The sequence below is a fragment of the Hypanus sabinus genome, chromosome 7 (assembly GCF_030144855.1).
Source record: "Hypanus sabinus isolate sHypSab1 chromosome 7, sHypSab1.hap1, whole genome shotgun sequence".
Lineage (NCBI taxonomy): Eukaryota > Metazoa > Chordata > Chondrichthyes > Myliobatiformes > Dasyatidae > Hypanus > Hypanus sabinus.
In genome coordinates, this window is record NC_082712.1 from 35,471,130 (window position 1) to 35,489,472 (window position 18,343).

Consider the following 18,343-nt stretch of genomic DNA (forward strand, 5'->3'; position numbering starts at 1 on the left):
AACCCATGACCACTACACTACTTCTCTCTTTTTGCACCTTCTATTTAACTTTTTTTATATACACGGTATATAATTACTGTAATTTTTATTATGATATATTGCAATGTATTGCTGCCACACAACAAATTTCATGGCATGTGTATGTCGGTGATATTAAACCAGACTCTGACTCACAGCATTCGTGCCACGTGCACACACACATGGTATTGATACCATTCTGGCGCTTAGGCATATTTAAAAGACCCATTATGTTAGAACCTTTAATAAAACTTATCTGCACTCTAACTGTTTGTCCTTCTTGAAATTTGCTGCAGCTTTGCATTCATTTATAGAAGTAGATTAATACCAAATATTAGGTCATTTTGTAAGCATCCAGTGAACTATCTGTGGTAAACTATGTATACCTGTCTGGACACGCCCCTCTGCTGAGTGCTCCTGTGGTTCCTCCCACAGACCCCTGTATAAAGGCGATTGGAGGCACTGCTTCTCCCTCAGTCTCTGAGATGTCATGCTCCCTTTTTGCTGCTAATAAAAGCCTATCGTTCACCTCCCGTCTCCGAGAGTTATTGATGGTGCATCACTATCTCCCAGTCACATTAAGTAAATGTCACTACAGAACTCAGAGGTGCAGTTTCATGAGGGAATCTAATTTGTCCTTCCATGTACTCACTAACTACAAGATCCTCAGGAATATTGAATACCACTTAAAAGCTAGGCAAACCTTTGTATCGAGTCATAAGAGTGCACTTTGGAAAACTAGCTGAACATTCTACTCAAAGCTAAGCACAACTGCACTTATCAAATGTAGTTGTTTGCTCTTCACTACTTCTCAGCACTGCTGACTCAAGTATTTTGCAGAGATCTTGTGGTGAACTACATATACCTGTCTGGACACGCCCCCTGCTGACTGCTCCTGTGGCTCCTCCCACAGACCCCTGTATAAAGGCGATCAAGGCCTGAGCCCAGCCTCTCAGTCTCCAGGATGTAGTATGGTGGTCACTCACTGCTTGTTCCTTCTTCCAGTCAATAAAAGCCGATATCTCGCCTTCACGTCTTAGAGTGAGTTATTGATGGTGCATCAGATCTCTCAGTGTAAGTGCTATATTTGGGCTGCACATCTCCACCTTCTCGGGATTCATTTACTCTAATTTGATCAAAGATTTTCCTTTCATCAAGTGAGATGTAAATGCTGTGTAAATTGAAGTGAGGGCCAAACATATACGTAGGGCCTCTAATTCACAACATCATTTCAGGATTCTGTGTACAGGCTACTTCAAACTGAGTGAATGCTATTTGAATCCAAGTCCTAACAAGCTGAAGTGATACTTTCCCCTAAGTTCTGAATTTCCTTTTAAGGCAACTAAAGTAGCAGTCATTCACTTTGTTTCTCCCATTTTGGGTAAAGCACTCTGTGCTAGTCATGAACCAGATAAGAGGAAGCTTTAATTAGGAAACTATATATACAAAATACTTCCAATTATGACTGAGTTCAGGAGAAAAGAATCATGAAAAGAAAGATGAATATGGTAAGCTGGTTGCTAAGTTACCAGTGAAAACATGGAATGATGTTTTTAGTGCTCTGGAATAGGCCTTCCAGTCACCAAGGAGAAACTGTATACAACATAAAAACCCTTTAAGAATGCCATCCTTCTTGGCAATGTAGATGCAATTTAAAATTTTGTACAGTAATATTGTCCCTATATTAATTTAATTGCAGAATCCCCTCATGTATGTATATCTTTTCACTTTAAAGTAAATTTTCCTCGAAAGCACTCTATACGCAGTTAACATGTGCTTAGGAGTCCTTTTCACTAAACCTGTGCAACATGTGTCCACTTCCACTACCCAAAATTAGTAGAAAATATGTTCAAAGTAGCATGGTGGTACATTTTATAGAAACTCACCCACTAGAATAGTACCACAGTGAGAGGGTTGATTAGTCAGGGCTCAAATGCAATGGGGGTGGGGGGAAGAAGAGGAGAATTGGGCAGAATAGATTGCTCCTATGTCTTATGACCTTAGAATTTATTGATTAAGCGGAAGTTTTGCATTTTTTCCAGAATAGGCTAAATACACGGAGCATTTACTTTTCAGTTCTCAGTAATCTTTTAAACTGCAAAATCATCAGCCATAAAACTGCCTATTACTTCCCCCAGTAAACTTCATCATGTAAGATCAGAAAACAAGGTTTAAAAGCACCTTCCCCTCTGCCAGTACTAGCTAATAGAATTTCATACCTATACATTTTGCCCTGGGGTGGCCAGGGATTACAGATAGCAGCCTAGAACTGAGTGACAGATGCCAAGGGCAGATCTCAAAAATGACATCTCTCATATTTAAAAATAAATGCTCTTAACCCTTGCTGGAAGTACATTCTAACCCTATTTTCGAAGAAAGCTCAACAAAACTTTATTGAAATGAGCAAAAGACAAACTGCTGGAGGAAATTGGTGGGTCAAGCAGAATATGTGGTGGAGGGAAGGATGAGGGAGGTCACACGCCTCTCACAGAACAAGCCCCTGCATCAGAACTGAGAGTGGAGTGGAAATATAGCCAGTATGCAGAGCAGAGGATAAGGGGATGAGACGAATCAGTAGGTTGACTGAGAAGGGGTAAAGGATGGTGGACAGAAGGAGCCAAGTAGTGGAGGATTTATTGAAGACTCGCTGAAGTGCTCAAGTCCTTGTAATGTGACTTGTCCTTTTGCCCACACAATCCTTCATTAAAGCTTACTATGTGGTTAAGCAAACGCAGATTTGAGACAGTGGTGTTTCTCAGACCTCTACAACAGGAACACAACCAGCGTTTTATACTGGAATCAGGAAGGCAAAAAAAAACTCACTATATACATAAGCTCAATAAAATACAAAATAATATTCAATGGCTCAAAGTTTTATTCACATATTTAGTATTTCTGTCTGCACAGAACATTAAGCTACCACTCCAGAAAGATTCTTCTGCTTCTCAAACGCGTCTTTCAACTGCTTGTCAGATGTTGCTTCCACTTGTTGAACTAGGTCAGTGTGTCCTTTGGTCATACCCCAGCTGTCTGGCTTTGAAAGGGAAGCTGAATATGGTTGGCCAGATGCAGGCTTTAGATTCTCCCAATATGTCCGCTGAGCTCTGTAAAGCAGTTCATGGAAAATGCTTTAATATAGGTGAGGAACCAGGCACAATTTCAGAATCAGAATCAAGTTTACTATCACTGGCATGTGACGTGAAATTTGTCAACTTAGTAGCAGCAGTTCAATGCAAAACATTATATAGAAGATAGATAGATAAATAAATAAATAAATAAATCTTAGTATACTTTATATAGAATACATATATTGAATAGATTAAAAATCATGCAAAAAACAAATACTAAATATTAAAAAAAAGTGAGGTAGTGTCCAATGTCCATTTAGGAATCAGATAGCAGAGGGGAAGAAGCTGTTCCTGAATCGCTGAGTGTGTGCCTTCAGGCTTCTGTATCTCATACATGATGATAACAGTAGGAAAAGGGCAGGCCCTGGGGCTGGAGGTCCTTAATAATGGATGCTGACTTTCTGAGACATCGCTCCCTGAAGATGTCCTGGGTACTTTGTAGGGCAGTACCCAAGATGGAGCTGACCAAATTTACAAACCCTCTGCAGCTTCTTTTTTGGTCCTGTGCAGTAGACCCCCACCCCCAATACCAGACAGTGATGCAGCCTGTCAGAATGCTCTCCACGGTACATCTATACAAGTTTTTGAGTGTATTGATTTGTTGACCTAGCAAATCTCTTCAAACTCCTAATGAAGTATAGACACTGTCTTGTTGTTTATACAATTTATTATATGCCAAAAAAAAACATCAATTGCATGTATCATCATGTTACCACATGATACATGCATGCCTTGCTTAAAGTAAAACACAAAGTTAGACTCACGTTTCAAATGCCCATGTCTTCTTTTGAATTAATTTAATGGTTTGAAGTTACAAAACATAACAGGTACCTTAAAAATGTTGTTACCATACAGTATTTCAGTAAAAGTATTTGAAAAAGACAAAATGCTGCAAAGTTATTGACTGAATCATTGAGAATTGAAAATTTACTTTTGAGCCCTGCTGTTGTAATTTTTGCCTCAGAATTTGTATCCAAGTAATGAGAATGTTGAATAGGTTTCCTCAACTTTGCCAAAATTTGATTAAAGGTATGAAATAAAATAAAAGAAAGTTGGTGTCTGATATTTTGTATGAAATTATTTCCAATAGATTGTGTGAGATATATATACACAGGGAATTTCTCGTACCTTGCTCGCACCCAAGGCTTTGTATGCATGGCAAGACCACCTCCCCAGGCTTCATGTTTCTCTGAAGCTACAGGAAGGAAGCCCCTCTCAGCTGCCAATTCTTCAGCTATGGCCCTAATATGATAAGGTTCAAAGCCACAGCAGCCTCCAATGTATCTGACTCCCAGGTTGTATGCACTCCTGGCATATTTATGAATGTCCCATCTGGTGAGAATTCGTGGCTCCAGTGCTTTTAAAAGAAAGAAAAAGAAATTTATGTCATTTTTCTACAAATTTTATGCCATATACTGTGTCCATTGGCGCTAAAATATCTGATCCTTAACACTAAGGAAACTCAGACATGGTTATTAATGACATGGGCACACACACACACACACACACACGATGTTGGAGCAACTAAGAAGGATGGCTTCTGCTGGCAACTAATATCTAGCTTTTAAGTTTCTGATTGCAGTGTGGCAAAATTCTTTCCATTCATCCAATTCCGCTGGACAGTACACCATAGTGGTGGTACCTATGAGAATGCATACACCAAAGAAGAGATCCAGAACAAGAGATATATCAGCTTCATCCTTTTAATAGCATGTGGACACTAGAAATGGAAACCTGACTGATGTTTACATTCACCTTTAGCATTAATCTTGAAAATGCCAATGGGTCAATACCAGATGGTACAATCCTGGCTATGTTTCAAAGAAATTTAGGTACTTCTTTTCTACATTTTTGTCTAGTCATGTGTTAGAATACAAAATTTGCAAAGCCTTCCACATTCACCTTCAAAAAAAAACAGATGAATACCTTTGCTTTTTGTCATTGACATGTGTAAATGGTACAAAAATCATTACTAATCAGCTACATTTTAATGCCTTTCTTCCAAGAAACCCACTGGGACTGGAATGTCAAATTCTCAACTTTTTACTGAATGATCCACATCTAAATATGTAAGCAATGTAGGGAGACATTTTGCTTGAACTAACAAGATTAATATAGACAGAGTCTACCATATAACGAGAAGAAAATGATAGCACTAAAAACATTTGTGGTAATGAGAGATCATTGGTTTTGATCCAACTGAGCATGATAAACCTAGTGACCTTCTGTACATAATTTGTGCTACAAGTGCCGGTAGATCATTGGTAGATTTAGAATCCAAGGACCAGCAGTAAGTCTCAGAACCAGATCATCAGGTATTTTTAGAGTACAGTGAGCAATCCAAAGTTAGGTAGAAAGGACAAGGTATAAATAACACATTATCACTGTACAACTGGGTAGCATTGGGTAAAGACTAAAATAAATACAAGGACATTCCCAAATTCAGTTAACATTTCCAAATTTCATGCTCTCAAACTTACTGATACTTACTGGATATCAACTTAGATAATTAGAACTCTGTGAGTTTTAGCCATTGACAAAATAATTAGTTTGCTCACTGACAGAACACATTCTGTGTAACAGAATGGTAAAGCACAGGGGAGGACTTTTGGCCCATGATGTTGTGCAGAAGTAATTAAGCTAATGACACCTAATTAAACTAATTCTTTGTGCCAAAAGTTATCCATATCCCTCCATCATATGCCTATCTAAGAGCCTCTTAAACACTTCTCTTGTATCTGCTTCCAACGACCTCTGGCAGTGCACTTGAAGTACCTACAACTCTGTAAATAATTCCTCTACTGCATAGCTCTTTTAAAGCTACCCCCTCTTATTTTAGTTCATGTCCGCTAGCAATAGTTTTATTGACTGTCTCTCTCTACCTCTCAAGCTAATAAACTTCTACCAGTCCACCCTCAGCCTCTGCCTCTCAGAGAAAACAGCTCTAGCTTTTTTTTCCTTCGTCTTAGAGCACATGCTCTCTAATCCAAGCAGCAGTTTGGTAAACCTCTTCTGCACCCTCTCCAAAACCTTCAATCATTGCTTTAATGGAGCTACCAGAAGGGAATGCAGTACTCCAGATGTAGACCAACCATAGTTTTATAAGCCTTCAATATAACTTTCTGACTCTTAAAGCTAAATCAACTAATAAAGGCAAGTGTGCCATAGGCCAGGGATGGCCAACCTATGTCGCATACGCCAAAAGTGGCACATTGGATGATTAGAAGTGGCACATTGCACCCAGAGATAATAATAAAAAAGTAAGCCTACTCATGCAAAAAGTATTAACCAAAAACCAATTTGTAGAAAAAAAATCCAAAACAGAAATTCAAGCAGCTTAGAGCTAGAAATAGGTTTTACTGAGAATAAATCTAAAACTTAGTAATTATTTTAGCGATTTTACTATCTTGTGCAAATCTTTTGGTGAATGTTATCTTCTTTCACATTAATTTGTTTTCAATTTTAAAAAATGTTCAAGGAGTCAAAATAGGAAAGAAGTTTAGTTCTGCAGTCGTTCCATAACTGTTCAATACACGTTTGAAACTTGATACTGAGGCGCCAGGCATCTGCACCAGTGGTGCGTTGCAGTTTTTACCAGTCAGTTTACAATTGACACTCGTGTGCTACGGAGTTATGCTTTGTTCATCATTTGTGAACATTTGCAGTTTTGCATTTTTTCGAAAATTAAGCCTTGTTTTTACATTCGGTTACCCATCACAGTGCAAAAGAAAAGCAGAAAGTGATTGTAAGCGTGAATTTAATGAACAGTGGGAAAATGAGTTCTTATTTATAGCGGGTCTGGCAGGAAAACCGTTGTGCATTGTTTGTGAAAACACTTTGTCACATAATAGAAGACATGATCTTAATAGACACTATAAAACACAACATCAGACTGAAATAGAAGGAAAACTGAAGCTAGTGCTTGGGTCTGAGTTATGGAAAGAATATGGGATTAAGAAAAAGGAAGAAATCAAAAGAAGACAAAATGTATTTGTTAAGTCTCATTAAGGTAAGTAATGTTTATCTTGTTTTTATATTAAATCAATATATTTTGTAAAAATGCTAAATATGTCTATGTTAACATGTTTTTACGAGAATTGAATGGGGGTACAAGAGTTGTATGGCGCATCTGAACTCAGGCGTGAAAAAATTGACACATAGAATGTAAAAGGTTGGCCACTCTGCCATAGGCCTTCTTTACCACCCCAACAACTTGTGTGGCCACTTTCAGGGAGCTATTGACTTGGAAACTAAGATCTCTCTGTATAGAAACATTGTTAAGGATTCTGCTATTAATTCTTTTTACATTCGATCTCCTGAAGTGCTACACATTACATGCCCAAATTAAATGTCATCTGCTTACAAGTGCAGCTTACTACTATCCCACTGTATCCTTTAACAGTGTTCTACACTACCTACACACTATCTTGAACTTCCAGTACTGCCCCTCCCCTCTATTCCCCATCCCCTTTCCCTCTCTCACCTTGCCTGTCCTCCCCATTTTACTTTATTCCATGGCCTTCTGTCCTCTATCAGATTCCCCTTTCTCCAGCTCTGTATCCCTTTCACCAATCAACTTCCCAGCTCTTTACATCACCCTCCCCCTCCCGGTATCACCGACCACCTTGTGTTTCTTCCTCCCCTCCCACCACTTTCTATCTCTGACTCCTATCTTTTTTCCTCCAGTCCTGCTGAAGGGCCTCAGCCTTAACGTCGACTGTACTCTTTTCCATAGATGCTGTCTGGCCTGCTGAGTTCCTCCAGCATTTTGTGTGTTGCCACAGCATCATCAATCTAAGAATTATCTGCGAACTTACTAATGCTGCAATCTACATTTTTGCATAGACCTCCAGCTAGAATAAGATCCAATGACTACTCTGTCTTCTATGGGAAAGCCAATCATGAATCAAAATGGCCAGGTTATCATGGATGCATTTTTATCTTCTGGATGAGCTTCTCATGAGGGGAGCTTTGCTAACAAAGATCTTGACATTTTCTTGTTTCGCTTTTCTCCAGATTGTTGTCCCACCTCAACTACATAGAGATGCAGTGACAATTGGAAAAGGCCCAGTTCTCATTTCAGTCTTATCTGCAACCGTGTCAGAAGGAATTTGAAGAAAGAAATTTAAACTTTACCAAATGGGAATTCTGGTAGATCAATGAATCCCTGCTTGTTACAGTCGGGTGTATGGAGGGCAAGAGGCTGCAACATTAAGTAAGCCTTCAGATTTGCAGCTTCTAATCCTTCTTTCATAAGCTTTATAGTTTTAAGGCAAGTGGTCGGATCAAAATGGCAGTTCACTCCAACGAGGTCAGCACCTAAAAAGTAAGAATTTGGATATTTAGCAGCAGAAACCAAATTTAGCAGTCTTAACCAAAATTTCTTAAATCATATATACAAACTATTATCTAAACTAAAACATTCAAGTACCTTCATGACCTGGAAATGGAAATACCACTTTTGCTAGTGACTGCAATATAAATGATTGGCGCTAATTTGTCATCATGATTTTGTTATATTTTGGTGCTACAACTCAACCTACTTCATTCTCTAGTCACTATCCAAACTGTTCAAATTGCACAAAGAAATGCAGTAATGTCTTGATAATAATGGCATGGTAGTGTAGCGCAACATTTTACAGTGGCTTAGGGATCAATTCCTGCCACAGTCTGTAAGGAGTTTCTACATTCTCTCAGAGACCATGTGGGTTTTCTTCAGGTGCTCCAGTCTCCTCCCATATTCCAAAGATATACCAGTTAGGGTTAGTAAGTTCCGAGTATGCTACGTTGGCACCGGAAGCGTGGCGACACTTGCGGGATGCCCCCAACACAAATGATGATGCAAACAATGCATCTCACAGCGTGTTTCAATGTTGTATGTATGCATGACAAATAAAGTTAATCTAAAGAGTTGGAGAAATTTGAAAATATGTACAGCATGCTGATCCTAATCAGCATTCTTTTCCCCAGTAGCGTATCAGTGAGCCGTGAAACTCCCCTCCTGCCAGCAAACAAATTGTGTATGTAACTGAGAACTGCTGGAGGGTCTTGGCCCAAAACGTCAACTGTACTCTTTTCCAAAGAGGCTGCCTGGCCTGCTGAGTTCCTCCAGCATTTTGTATGCATTGCTTGGATTTCCAGCATCTGCAGATTTTCTCTTGTATATAACTGAAGTGCCAAATGAGGTGAGAACTTGGAAGTGCATAGGTAGAGTAGTCAATGAACCATCTAGCTAGAATAATGTACTGATTAAGAAGCTGATTCTGCTAAGTGTCTGGATCATGGTACAGGCCAAAGAAATATTTATTCTTAGAAGGCAGACAGTTGTATCGCGAAAGTAGATATTGTAGAAAGTTGTATTGCGGTTGTAGTAGTGGCAGTAGAGGACTTCAAGGTCTGGTCATTGTGGAAAGAGTGCTGTAGGTACCATGGGAAGTGTTATGATTTCTTTATTCAAGTGAATCTTCAATAAAGCAGATCAGATACATAAAGGATTTGGGCAGAAAACTTAGCCTCTGGGATACTTTGGTAGAAATGTTGCCAGTGAAATTCAAATTGTGTAGCCCCATGATGTCTGTTATGCAACAGGAATTTTATATCAAAAATCTATTCAGTAGATTTACTGAATCTTAGCTGGGCAACTTGGAATTCAAAGCAGGAACTCTTCACAACAGAAAGAAAGTTTAAACATAGAACACAGAACAGTACAGCGTGGGAACAGCCATTCGGCCCACAATGTTGTGCTGAACCAGCTAAAAAGCAAATCAAAAACACCGAACACTAATCCTTCCTGCCTACACCACGTCCATATTCATTTATGTGACTATCCAAACATCTCTTAAAAGCCTCCATTATATTAGCCTCTACCACCATAGCAGGCAGTACATTCCAAGTATCCACAACTCTGGAGTTAAAAAACACCCCTCATATCCCCCTTGAACTTACCCCATTTTACTTTCAAGCACTCCCTCTGGTATTAAACCACATGGGAAACTGTAACTCTGAGGTGCCAGTGCAGGAATTTCCAGCGTAGGGACTGAATTTTGTGTATTAAAATTTACCTGAATACAGACTTCATCACTCTCTGACTTGTCCAATCAGAAGCATTATCTGGCTAAAGAATGATTGTTGACTCCGTACAACTGCACCAGCCAAATGCAGTCAATTAAAATTAACCAGAGAAGGATGCAAGGGTATTGTGGTTAGGAAGGGCTAGTCTGGTTGTGCCACAGTGGCACTTTCTGCTGTTTTGGTGGATTCCAGCCAGAAAGGAAAAGTGAATTGCTGTTGATCTGGAACCTTGCAATTTTCTAGACGGATGATCCCATTTGAATACAATTTAATGTAATGACCCGGCCAGTATTACCTAATTGATTTGAGAATTTCAAGCTTTGCCCTAGATAGTAATTTATACATTGTTAAGCCAAATTCTTCACAAATAAGATATTATAAGGATGCAATTTTGTGCTTTAGTATAAGCACTGGTGACAAAGCCTGTGCATCGTCATAAATTTCCAGAAAATTAAAATGAAAGTATTTAATAAACTATATAAAAACAGAAAAATATACAAGGACAATATCGGGAATAGCTACTTTATCCAAAAGGAAAGTTCGGGGAATTGTCTTACCTGCCTTCACAAGTCTGACAGCACATTCCCCAGCTGATACTCCATTCAGGTCACCCTCTGGACCTATGCACATGGTGGCAGCAACTGGTTTGCCAGATTCCTTCATAACATGGACTGCCCATTCTGCTTCCTCCACATGTTCAAAATACTGCAAGGAAGAGCAACAGGGCATAATATACAAATCTGACTTGCCCAGGATCAAGCTTCCAATTACAAAATAGTTCCACAAAAACCTACGGCTCGTACTTTCCTCCCAGCTGATGTTAGTGAAAGGTTAGTTGCAAGCAGAATGTTAAGGAGAGCATTACATGATTCATCCGCACTTAGTTTAAACGTTTCTATTGTTCAAATGCAAAAATGCATTGAAACAGATAGGTCAAATTATTTATCTGGAACTTTTTCTATGATCCAAGGTAGAAAACACTCAAGTGGCTAAAAGTATAGTTGAGTAAATGTAAAAGGTTTTACTTCTCAGCTCTTTGTACCAGGACAAAGAACCTTAGAAATACTAATATTCTACTTGGAATTAATTTTAATCTCCTCTAATTTATATACATAAAAATTATTTTCCCAGGCTTGCTTAACCTCGCTTATCATCTCTGTGGTATGTAAATACCACTTAATAGTAATTTACATTGTGTTAAATACAGAAAATATGCAGTATTTATGAAGAGCAAAATATTTGGCAAAAATACCATCTGTCAAAAAAAATTAGAATGAAACAAATTTCAAGTGAAAGCTGGGAGAAGAAAGAAAAAGCACTGGAATATGGAGGGGACTGAGGGAGATTGAATCACACAGTAAACAGCTGTTGTCGCATTGCTCCAGGCGGCATTTGTGATACTGACCTTGGGCATCATTTGTGTGGAGTTTGCAAATTCTCCTCATGATTATATGGATTTCCCCTGGTGCTTTGGTTTCCTCCCACCTCCCAAGGGTATGCTGTTCAATAGGTCAATTGACTATCATAAATAGTGCAGCTAGAGTGGCAGAAATTAAAGTTTAAAGTTGAATTGAAGTCAGATGGAAAATTGAAATGGCAGGCAAATTTGGAGATGCAAGATCCACTGAGCAGTCTGTGTTTCGTATGAGCTCAATGTTCTGACAGGCTGGACAGAGACATACTGTAAGCTGTCACCCACTCTCTGGTTTTCCCATATCTAGAAGAGTCCACATTGTGACCAGAATCCAGTGAAAGGAGCAAAAGTACATTGCTGTTTCAGCGGAAGGATAGATAACATGGAAGGGTGGTGGGAAAAGGCCACAGGGTGTTGTATACTGTAACATCTGTCTACTTACAATTTGAAATGTTTTGCTTAAAAAATCTTCAATTTCCATTTCCATATTTTACAGAACTTGCAAAAAATGTATTTTGTATTATGGTCCAACATGTACTCTTTGTTTCTTGTGATTATTTTAAAAGGTTATCATTATTAGCTTGTTCTTCCAGACCATCTTATTGAATAAAATCATATTTTGATTCAGAAGAAATACAGTTTGTTTGTGGATCTACTTGGAATACTGTATTTACATTAGAAAGAACACAAGCCAAAGTATTCGATGAAAGTGCAATTAAATTAATAGCAAATAATTAACTGGATTTTTAAAAAGTTTGAAAAGAATGGACATTTACTACATTCCTAAAAGGGGTGACTTTTTAACAACTATGGCAAACTGCTTTGGTAAAGTGACTGTAGTAGGATAAAGGTGAAAGAAAGGTAGCTGTGGTACTAATGGATTGAGATATCATGTAGTAGCTCCAATGTAACATAAATGCATTAGGATGATGCCAGCTGTCTGCTAAGTGTCTTAAGGAATGCCCAACAACTGGCAATTATCACCAAATGAGCAAAGATCTGATTTTTCATACATACCAAAAAGGACACATGAATCAACTAACAGGAGCCACTCACAGTAAAAACGAAATTTATTTTTCTTGCACAATGAACACAGCAGGTTATATGATGGTAAAAACAAATACATTTTATTTAATTGTTTGGTGCTTGAGGTGCAGGGTTCCTTATGTTGCAAACAAATGCTTGTCCTTGCTCCCCATTTGAGGCAGACTAATTTATTCTGTCCACCAGTGCAGTGAATATAGACAAATCACTGCCTACATCATTGTCACAGATATTCTTTCTTATACAACGATTGATAGCTCCACATTCATTAGTTCTGTGCCAACTGATTGCCCCTATACTATTCCTTAAGCTTCATTCCTGGAGTGCAGCTCTTCACGATAATAACTAGTTTATGTTTGCTTACAACATAAACAAGAATTCCAGCTGAGCCACACTATGACCAGATACATCATAGTGTGCGCATTAAGTAAACTAAACCATGCAAGTCAAACATTGGACTCAACTTGCAAGGGAAGGTGAGTGACCCCTTCTTCTGAAGGATAAGGGCAAAAGCTGCCTTGATCCTACATTGAAATTGGTTGGTTTGCAAGGGGGCTTCCATTCTCCTACTTCAAGAGAAAAAGCTCTTCAAAGAAGTTTGAAGGGGATTTTTTAAGACTTTAAAGCAAAGACAGACAATCTTCTTCAGGATCAATTACCTTTGCCTTCAAATGTTTGGCTGACTAATCAGTCCTCAGCCCTTTAAAATTAACATGAGACCCAGTGAATTCCTAATTCTTGGAGAGCCCAAGAACTTCCCTAGACAGGGAGGTGGTAAATTCACCTTTCAGTCACAGTAATTTTAATGGATAAATAGAAAAGATGAAAAATAATGTCTCATTCTTTTCTTTTTGAAAGGAGAGTTTAGAGAATTTGCTTGCATTGCGCTCATTTGGTGCACCTGACTTTCTGAATGCCTTTTATAGCTAACTGCAAAAGTTCTCTGTGCTTGCTGAATCCAACTGTGAATATATATTGGAGCTCACCTCCCATAATAGCAATGGGAATGTTCAAAAGGAGCTCCTACTTTTTCTACTGTTGGCATTGTTATGCATGCTTGACACAGAACCAATCCTGCCAGATGTTACACACAATATGACCTTCTGGCATTGTGCATCAAGGCAAACAAATCTTCAGCATTCAGGATACTAATAATGAGCAGATGGGGCCGCCTTTCATGCATCCACTGGCTGATTAACTGACACGCAAGCCATTCTGCCCTTCTTCCTCAGCATCAGCTTGATCCAATGGGAGACAGGTCAAGTGATGCTCTTCAGTTGCATCTACTGAACCAGTGAGTTCTTGAAAATGGGACATTCAGTACTTAAGTACAATTGTCCATTTGAGTATAGTTCCATCTCTATATACATTTCCATGATTGGAATGATCCTGGCTATACAAAACCAAAATGCCTGGACTTGTTTAAATCCAGCTGAGACAATATCTCCATCATGAAGTAGTGCAATTCATGACAAAATTATTGCTCTAAGGGCAACTAATTTTTTTGATTGCTGCAGATCACCTTTCACAGGAATTAGTCAGGGCAAACAAAGAAGTGCATTAACAGCCCTTCTATGTCTACACAGCCAACATCTACATCATGACCATGGTAATCTAGTACATACCCTCCAAACTCCAACACACTGCAGACTCACCTTCCCAATTAAATCAGCTATTACCTTGCTTGTGTGTAGCGAGTGGTGTCTGATCATAGTGCTCCGTGTTATGCCCTTCTATAAAGTAGGGGATTGCCTTTAAACAGGAGAGCATGAGATGGTAATGTGGGCACATAAAAAAAGGAATTTTTTAAATAATTATTTTCATACCTCAGCCAGTGCAATTAAGCAAAGATTGCTGCTTCATTTCTGACATTTTTCTGCATTAATGAAGCAGTTCCAGCATTTATTTTAATAATTAATTTTCTTCATGTCCATCTATGGCCTGTTCTATTTTATAGCAATATTTTCACCTTACCTTTGCACTCTTCTTTAATTTCCGGGACCTCCTGTTGGGTCCTCAAATAGTCGATAGAGCTCTTCATCAGTAGGTTACTGTCACACTTGTTTACTTCTTAGAATATTTGGGATGATCATCCCTCACCAACAATCTGATTGGTGCTTCAATCCAAGGTAATCAGTACCTGCAGTGCTTGGCCACTAAATTGTGCTTTTCTCAATCTTCGTTAAGCCATTTTACACAAATATTGTGCACTTCACAGCTGAAACTTTAATATTTATATACTGGTTAAGTAGCTTGTTAACTTCTTTTAGGAAGTGTTAAGGTGTTTGGTGACTGGCTGCAATTTTTAGTTAAAATATAAAATGAAACCGCATTCTAAGCCACGATTGTTAGTGAACTACAAATAAACAGTAGAAGCAGCACTTTGAATTTTGAATTAAGAGGAAAATATTAGCCGCTGTTTATAAAACCATAATGACCACTACTAAGTAGAAATACCCGGACTCTGGCTCAAGAAATTGATGTGTACTTACCAAGAATGGGAATAAGAGCTTTAGTTATTATTGAAAGATACTTTATCACTTGCTTGCTTAGGAAGAAAATGCAATCCTCATGCAGGAATAATTGCAGCAGTCTGCAATTATTCAACCAAGCACGATTCACATGGTCAAGTAATTAGGATTTGTTGGGCACTTTCCAACAAAAAAGTTGATAAAATGAGTATGTTAAAAGTCATCCAAGTAACTTGCATTGTTGCAATATGCAGTATCAACATATTGGCATTTTATTGTTAAAGAAGGTAAACATTCAGAAACTAGTTAAGTGGAAAGACTGCATACCTCAGCAATAAGGAAGTCCACATTCTTCTTGACAAAAACATCCAGTTGTTTTCTGAAGATTGCCTTTACATCAGTCTCACTTTTGTTGCTGAGGTAAGATGGAGTTTGGCTGACACCACCAGCAACCAGGGCATCTCCTTCATTAGCTACCTCCCTAGCAATATCACACGCAGCTTCATTCACTTTAGAGCCCTGAATGAAGAAAATAAATTAATTTGCTTTAAAAAGCCAGACAGTACAGAATTATAGATGTTATGACAATAACATTGTACTGTATATTAAGTCAATATAAAGCCTTATGCACAAAAATCTGAGAAATAGTTCAGTAAGCATTTCCATTTTACACTGTTATATTACATCTTCCAGTCATCTAACTCTTGGTCCCAGATGCTGCTCCTCTTGAATATTCCCTGCCCTTCTTTCCATTGTTTATGCCTGCACTTCTAGCCACATTGCTTCCAGGTTCTGAAATACCTCTAACTTGCTCTCACCTAATTACCACCTAATTTCACTATCAAGATTTAATTCACCCCTCCAAACATATTCTTTGACTCTACTGAATTACATGTGCAAAACACAGTGGTGTGGCGACCCACTTCCTAGCGCACTTCAAGTGGCTCGCTACAGTGGTACATTTTCTATGTTAACATTGGCATTTAAATACAAATTCTTGAAAGGAAAATATTTTATGATAAATATCCTAAACGGTCTACAATTACATTATTTAATATCTACATAGTGGCCAGAAACTTGTAGATAAATAATAAATTAAACAAATTCATATTACGGTAATTTTTTTCTCCACGTAATTTCCCCTGTTCATCAACTTGTCTTCACTTGCATAAAAAGTGAACGTCTGTAAGACTGTGGAGCCAGCTCTGAGGAACTCACGGTGCAGCTGCTTCACTGTAAAAGTTAAAAATAACATTAAATTACTTTAATTACTACCACATTAAAAAGATTAACTGACTATTCAGTTTTATAGCATTAAGTAATTTAGATAAAATTATTTATTGGTTAATGCTACTTTCAACTATGCAAAAAAAAATTAGAATACATCCTGGTATGATATTTTATTGCGTGTTAATCAAGTAATGTATAAAAGAATTCTTTGCCAGTATAAATAAGATCACCAATTACCTTGTTGAGTAGATAGAATCTATTTGAATCTGGATTAATTATGTGTGTTTATAATTTTGTTTATGCTTCAAAAATCTCTTCTGAAATAGGTTTAATTGATGTGCAAATTTCAATTTTTTTCATTAAAAGCTTTTTTGCTTTTATGATTCCTGTCACATTTACTTGTCACAAACAACTGTTAGTTTGTGTTTTAAACAATTAAGTTAATTGTAGTTCCTGAAATTCAAATAGTTGTGTGCAAGTCAACTAATACGTACATCAGGTATAAATTTTAAACAAATAATCTACTGAAAAATTCATGGAACTGGATTTTTCAATTTGAGATGCAAATAGTCAGCTTTTTGAAATCTTCAACACTGATATGTAGCCAATAATATTCTGTAGAAGACTAAACCCTAATGTTCTTCTGGCAAGTTAGCAACCAACTTAATAAGATGGAGTGGAGAGCAAACCAATGGGTTCATTTAAAATGAACTATTTTATTCTGACAATGATAATTTGGTGCTCTAATTGCAGTGGTATTATCCAGTATATTGTTGGATTTCAGCTTTGAAGATTTTAGACCTGCCAAATGACAGGAAGCGTGTGTGATAAAGTGTACAGAAAGTATTTTAAGTTGGTATTAAAGTCAGCTTTTGCTTTTGTGGCCTTACCTGCCTCTGGATGCTCAACTGTTGCTTCTGGAGTCCAGGGACCAGCTTTGACATATCCTCTCTTCTCAAGAGCAAAGACAAATCCCCCATCTCCAATAATGATCTCCCCAGCTGCTAAACGCTCCAGAAGTCCCTACAATAAAATGTCGCATCTTAACCATAATGATTCAATATACAGTTTACATATTAGAGTTTAAACATAATTTAGAAAGGCACGTTGTCTGTGTAATCTACTAGATCCTGGGCTGGGCTCACCATTGATGTTACCTAATTTCTCTGAATTCACCCATTAGGCAGTCATTTAGTTATAGTAAAGAAAGTGTTCAAAGTATTGAAATTTATAAATAAATAGTAAACAGGAACGCGAATAACCTTTAATGATCAGGACTAGCAAACCCGCCCGTAATTGTATCGAAGCTACATTGCGGTAAGTGTGAAAGAGAAAATATCATCCTGGCCGTTAGATGAAGTTAGCTAAAAACAAAATAAATTGCCCAAGAAAGCCTGCTAAAGTAGACAACTTTCTGTTCAGTATGCGCACTTGGGGCGACTTGACGCCAGCCTTTATTCGGCGCGCAATTATCTGCGCCAAGTGAAGGTGTGGCTGAGGACGGGAGGGTGCAAGCACCGCGCCCGGCCCAGGGGTGTCGCGACGCGTCAAGGAAACGCTGGAGTTAGGGAATCGCGACGCGTCAAGGAAACGCTGGAGTTAGGGAATCGCGACACCACGGCAGTGATACTCGTCCATCAAAGCAACGGCATTTCTTCCTATAAAAAAGCAACAGATCCATCATTGACAACGTTAACAAGGTGACAACTTAGGCAAAGAAAGCAATCTTAAAACGACATACTCTATATGCTGTGTTTCTGTCGTGTCCCACAGGTGGCATCTCGTCAGTCGCGATTGTGTCACTCCTTATTCCACTTGAACTTTCACCGATCTCCGCTGCACAACCTCGGTCCTTAAGCATTTTTATACAGACCGCCAAGCGGATCGCGGACGCCAGCGATCCACCCCTCACCTCTCATTGGTGGCTTGCGGCATCCTGGAGACGGCATGCTTCCCTCTCATTGGTG

At 38.4% G+C, this 18,343-nt stretch overlaps 1 protein-coding gene across 1 annotated transcript; it reads right to left on the bottom strand.

The window, feature by feature from the left end:
• Positions 1 to 2,855: 2,855 nt before the first annotated feature.
• bhmt (betaine-homocysteine methyltransferase) lies at positions 2,856 to 18,275 on the bottom strand. Its single transcript, XM_059974465.1, has 8 exons — positions 18,118 to 18,275; positions 17,267 to 17,399; positions 16,261 to 16,379; positions 15,474 to 15,665; positions 10,775 to 10,922; positions 8,283 to 8,465; positions 4,275 to 4,503; positions 2,856 to 3,122 (listed from the first exon to the last, which is right to left on the bottom strand). Exons 1-8 carry the CDS (start codon positions 18,235 to 18,237, stop codon positions 2,930 to 2,932), a joined length of 1,317 nt encoding a protein of 438 aa, XP_059830448.1. The 5' UTR covers positions 18,238 to 18,275; the 3' UTR covers positions 2,856 to 2,929.
• Positions 18,276 to 18,343: the final 68 nt, after the last annotated feature.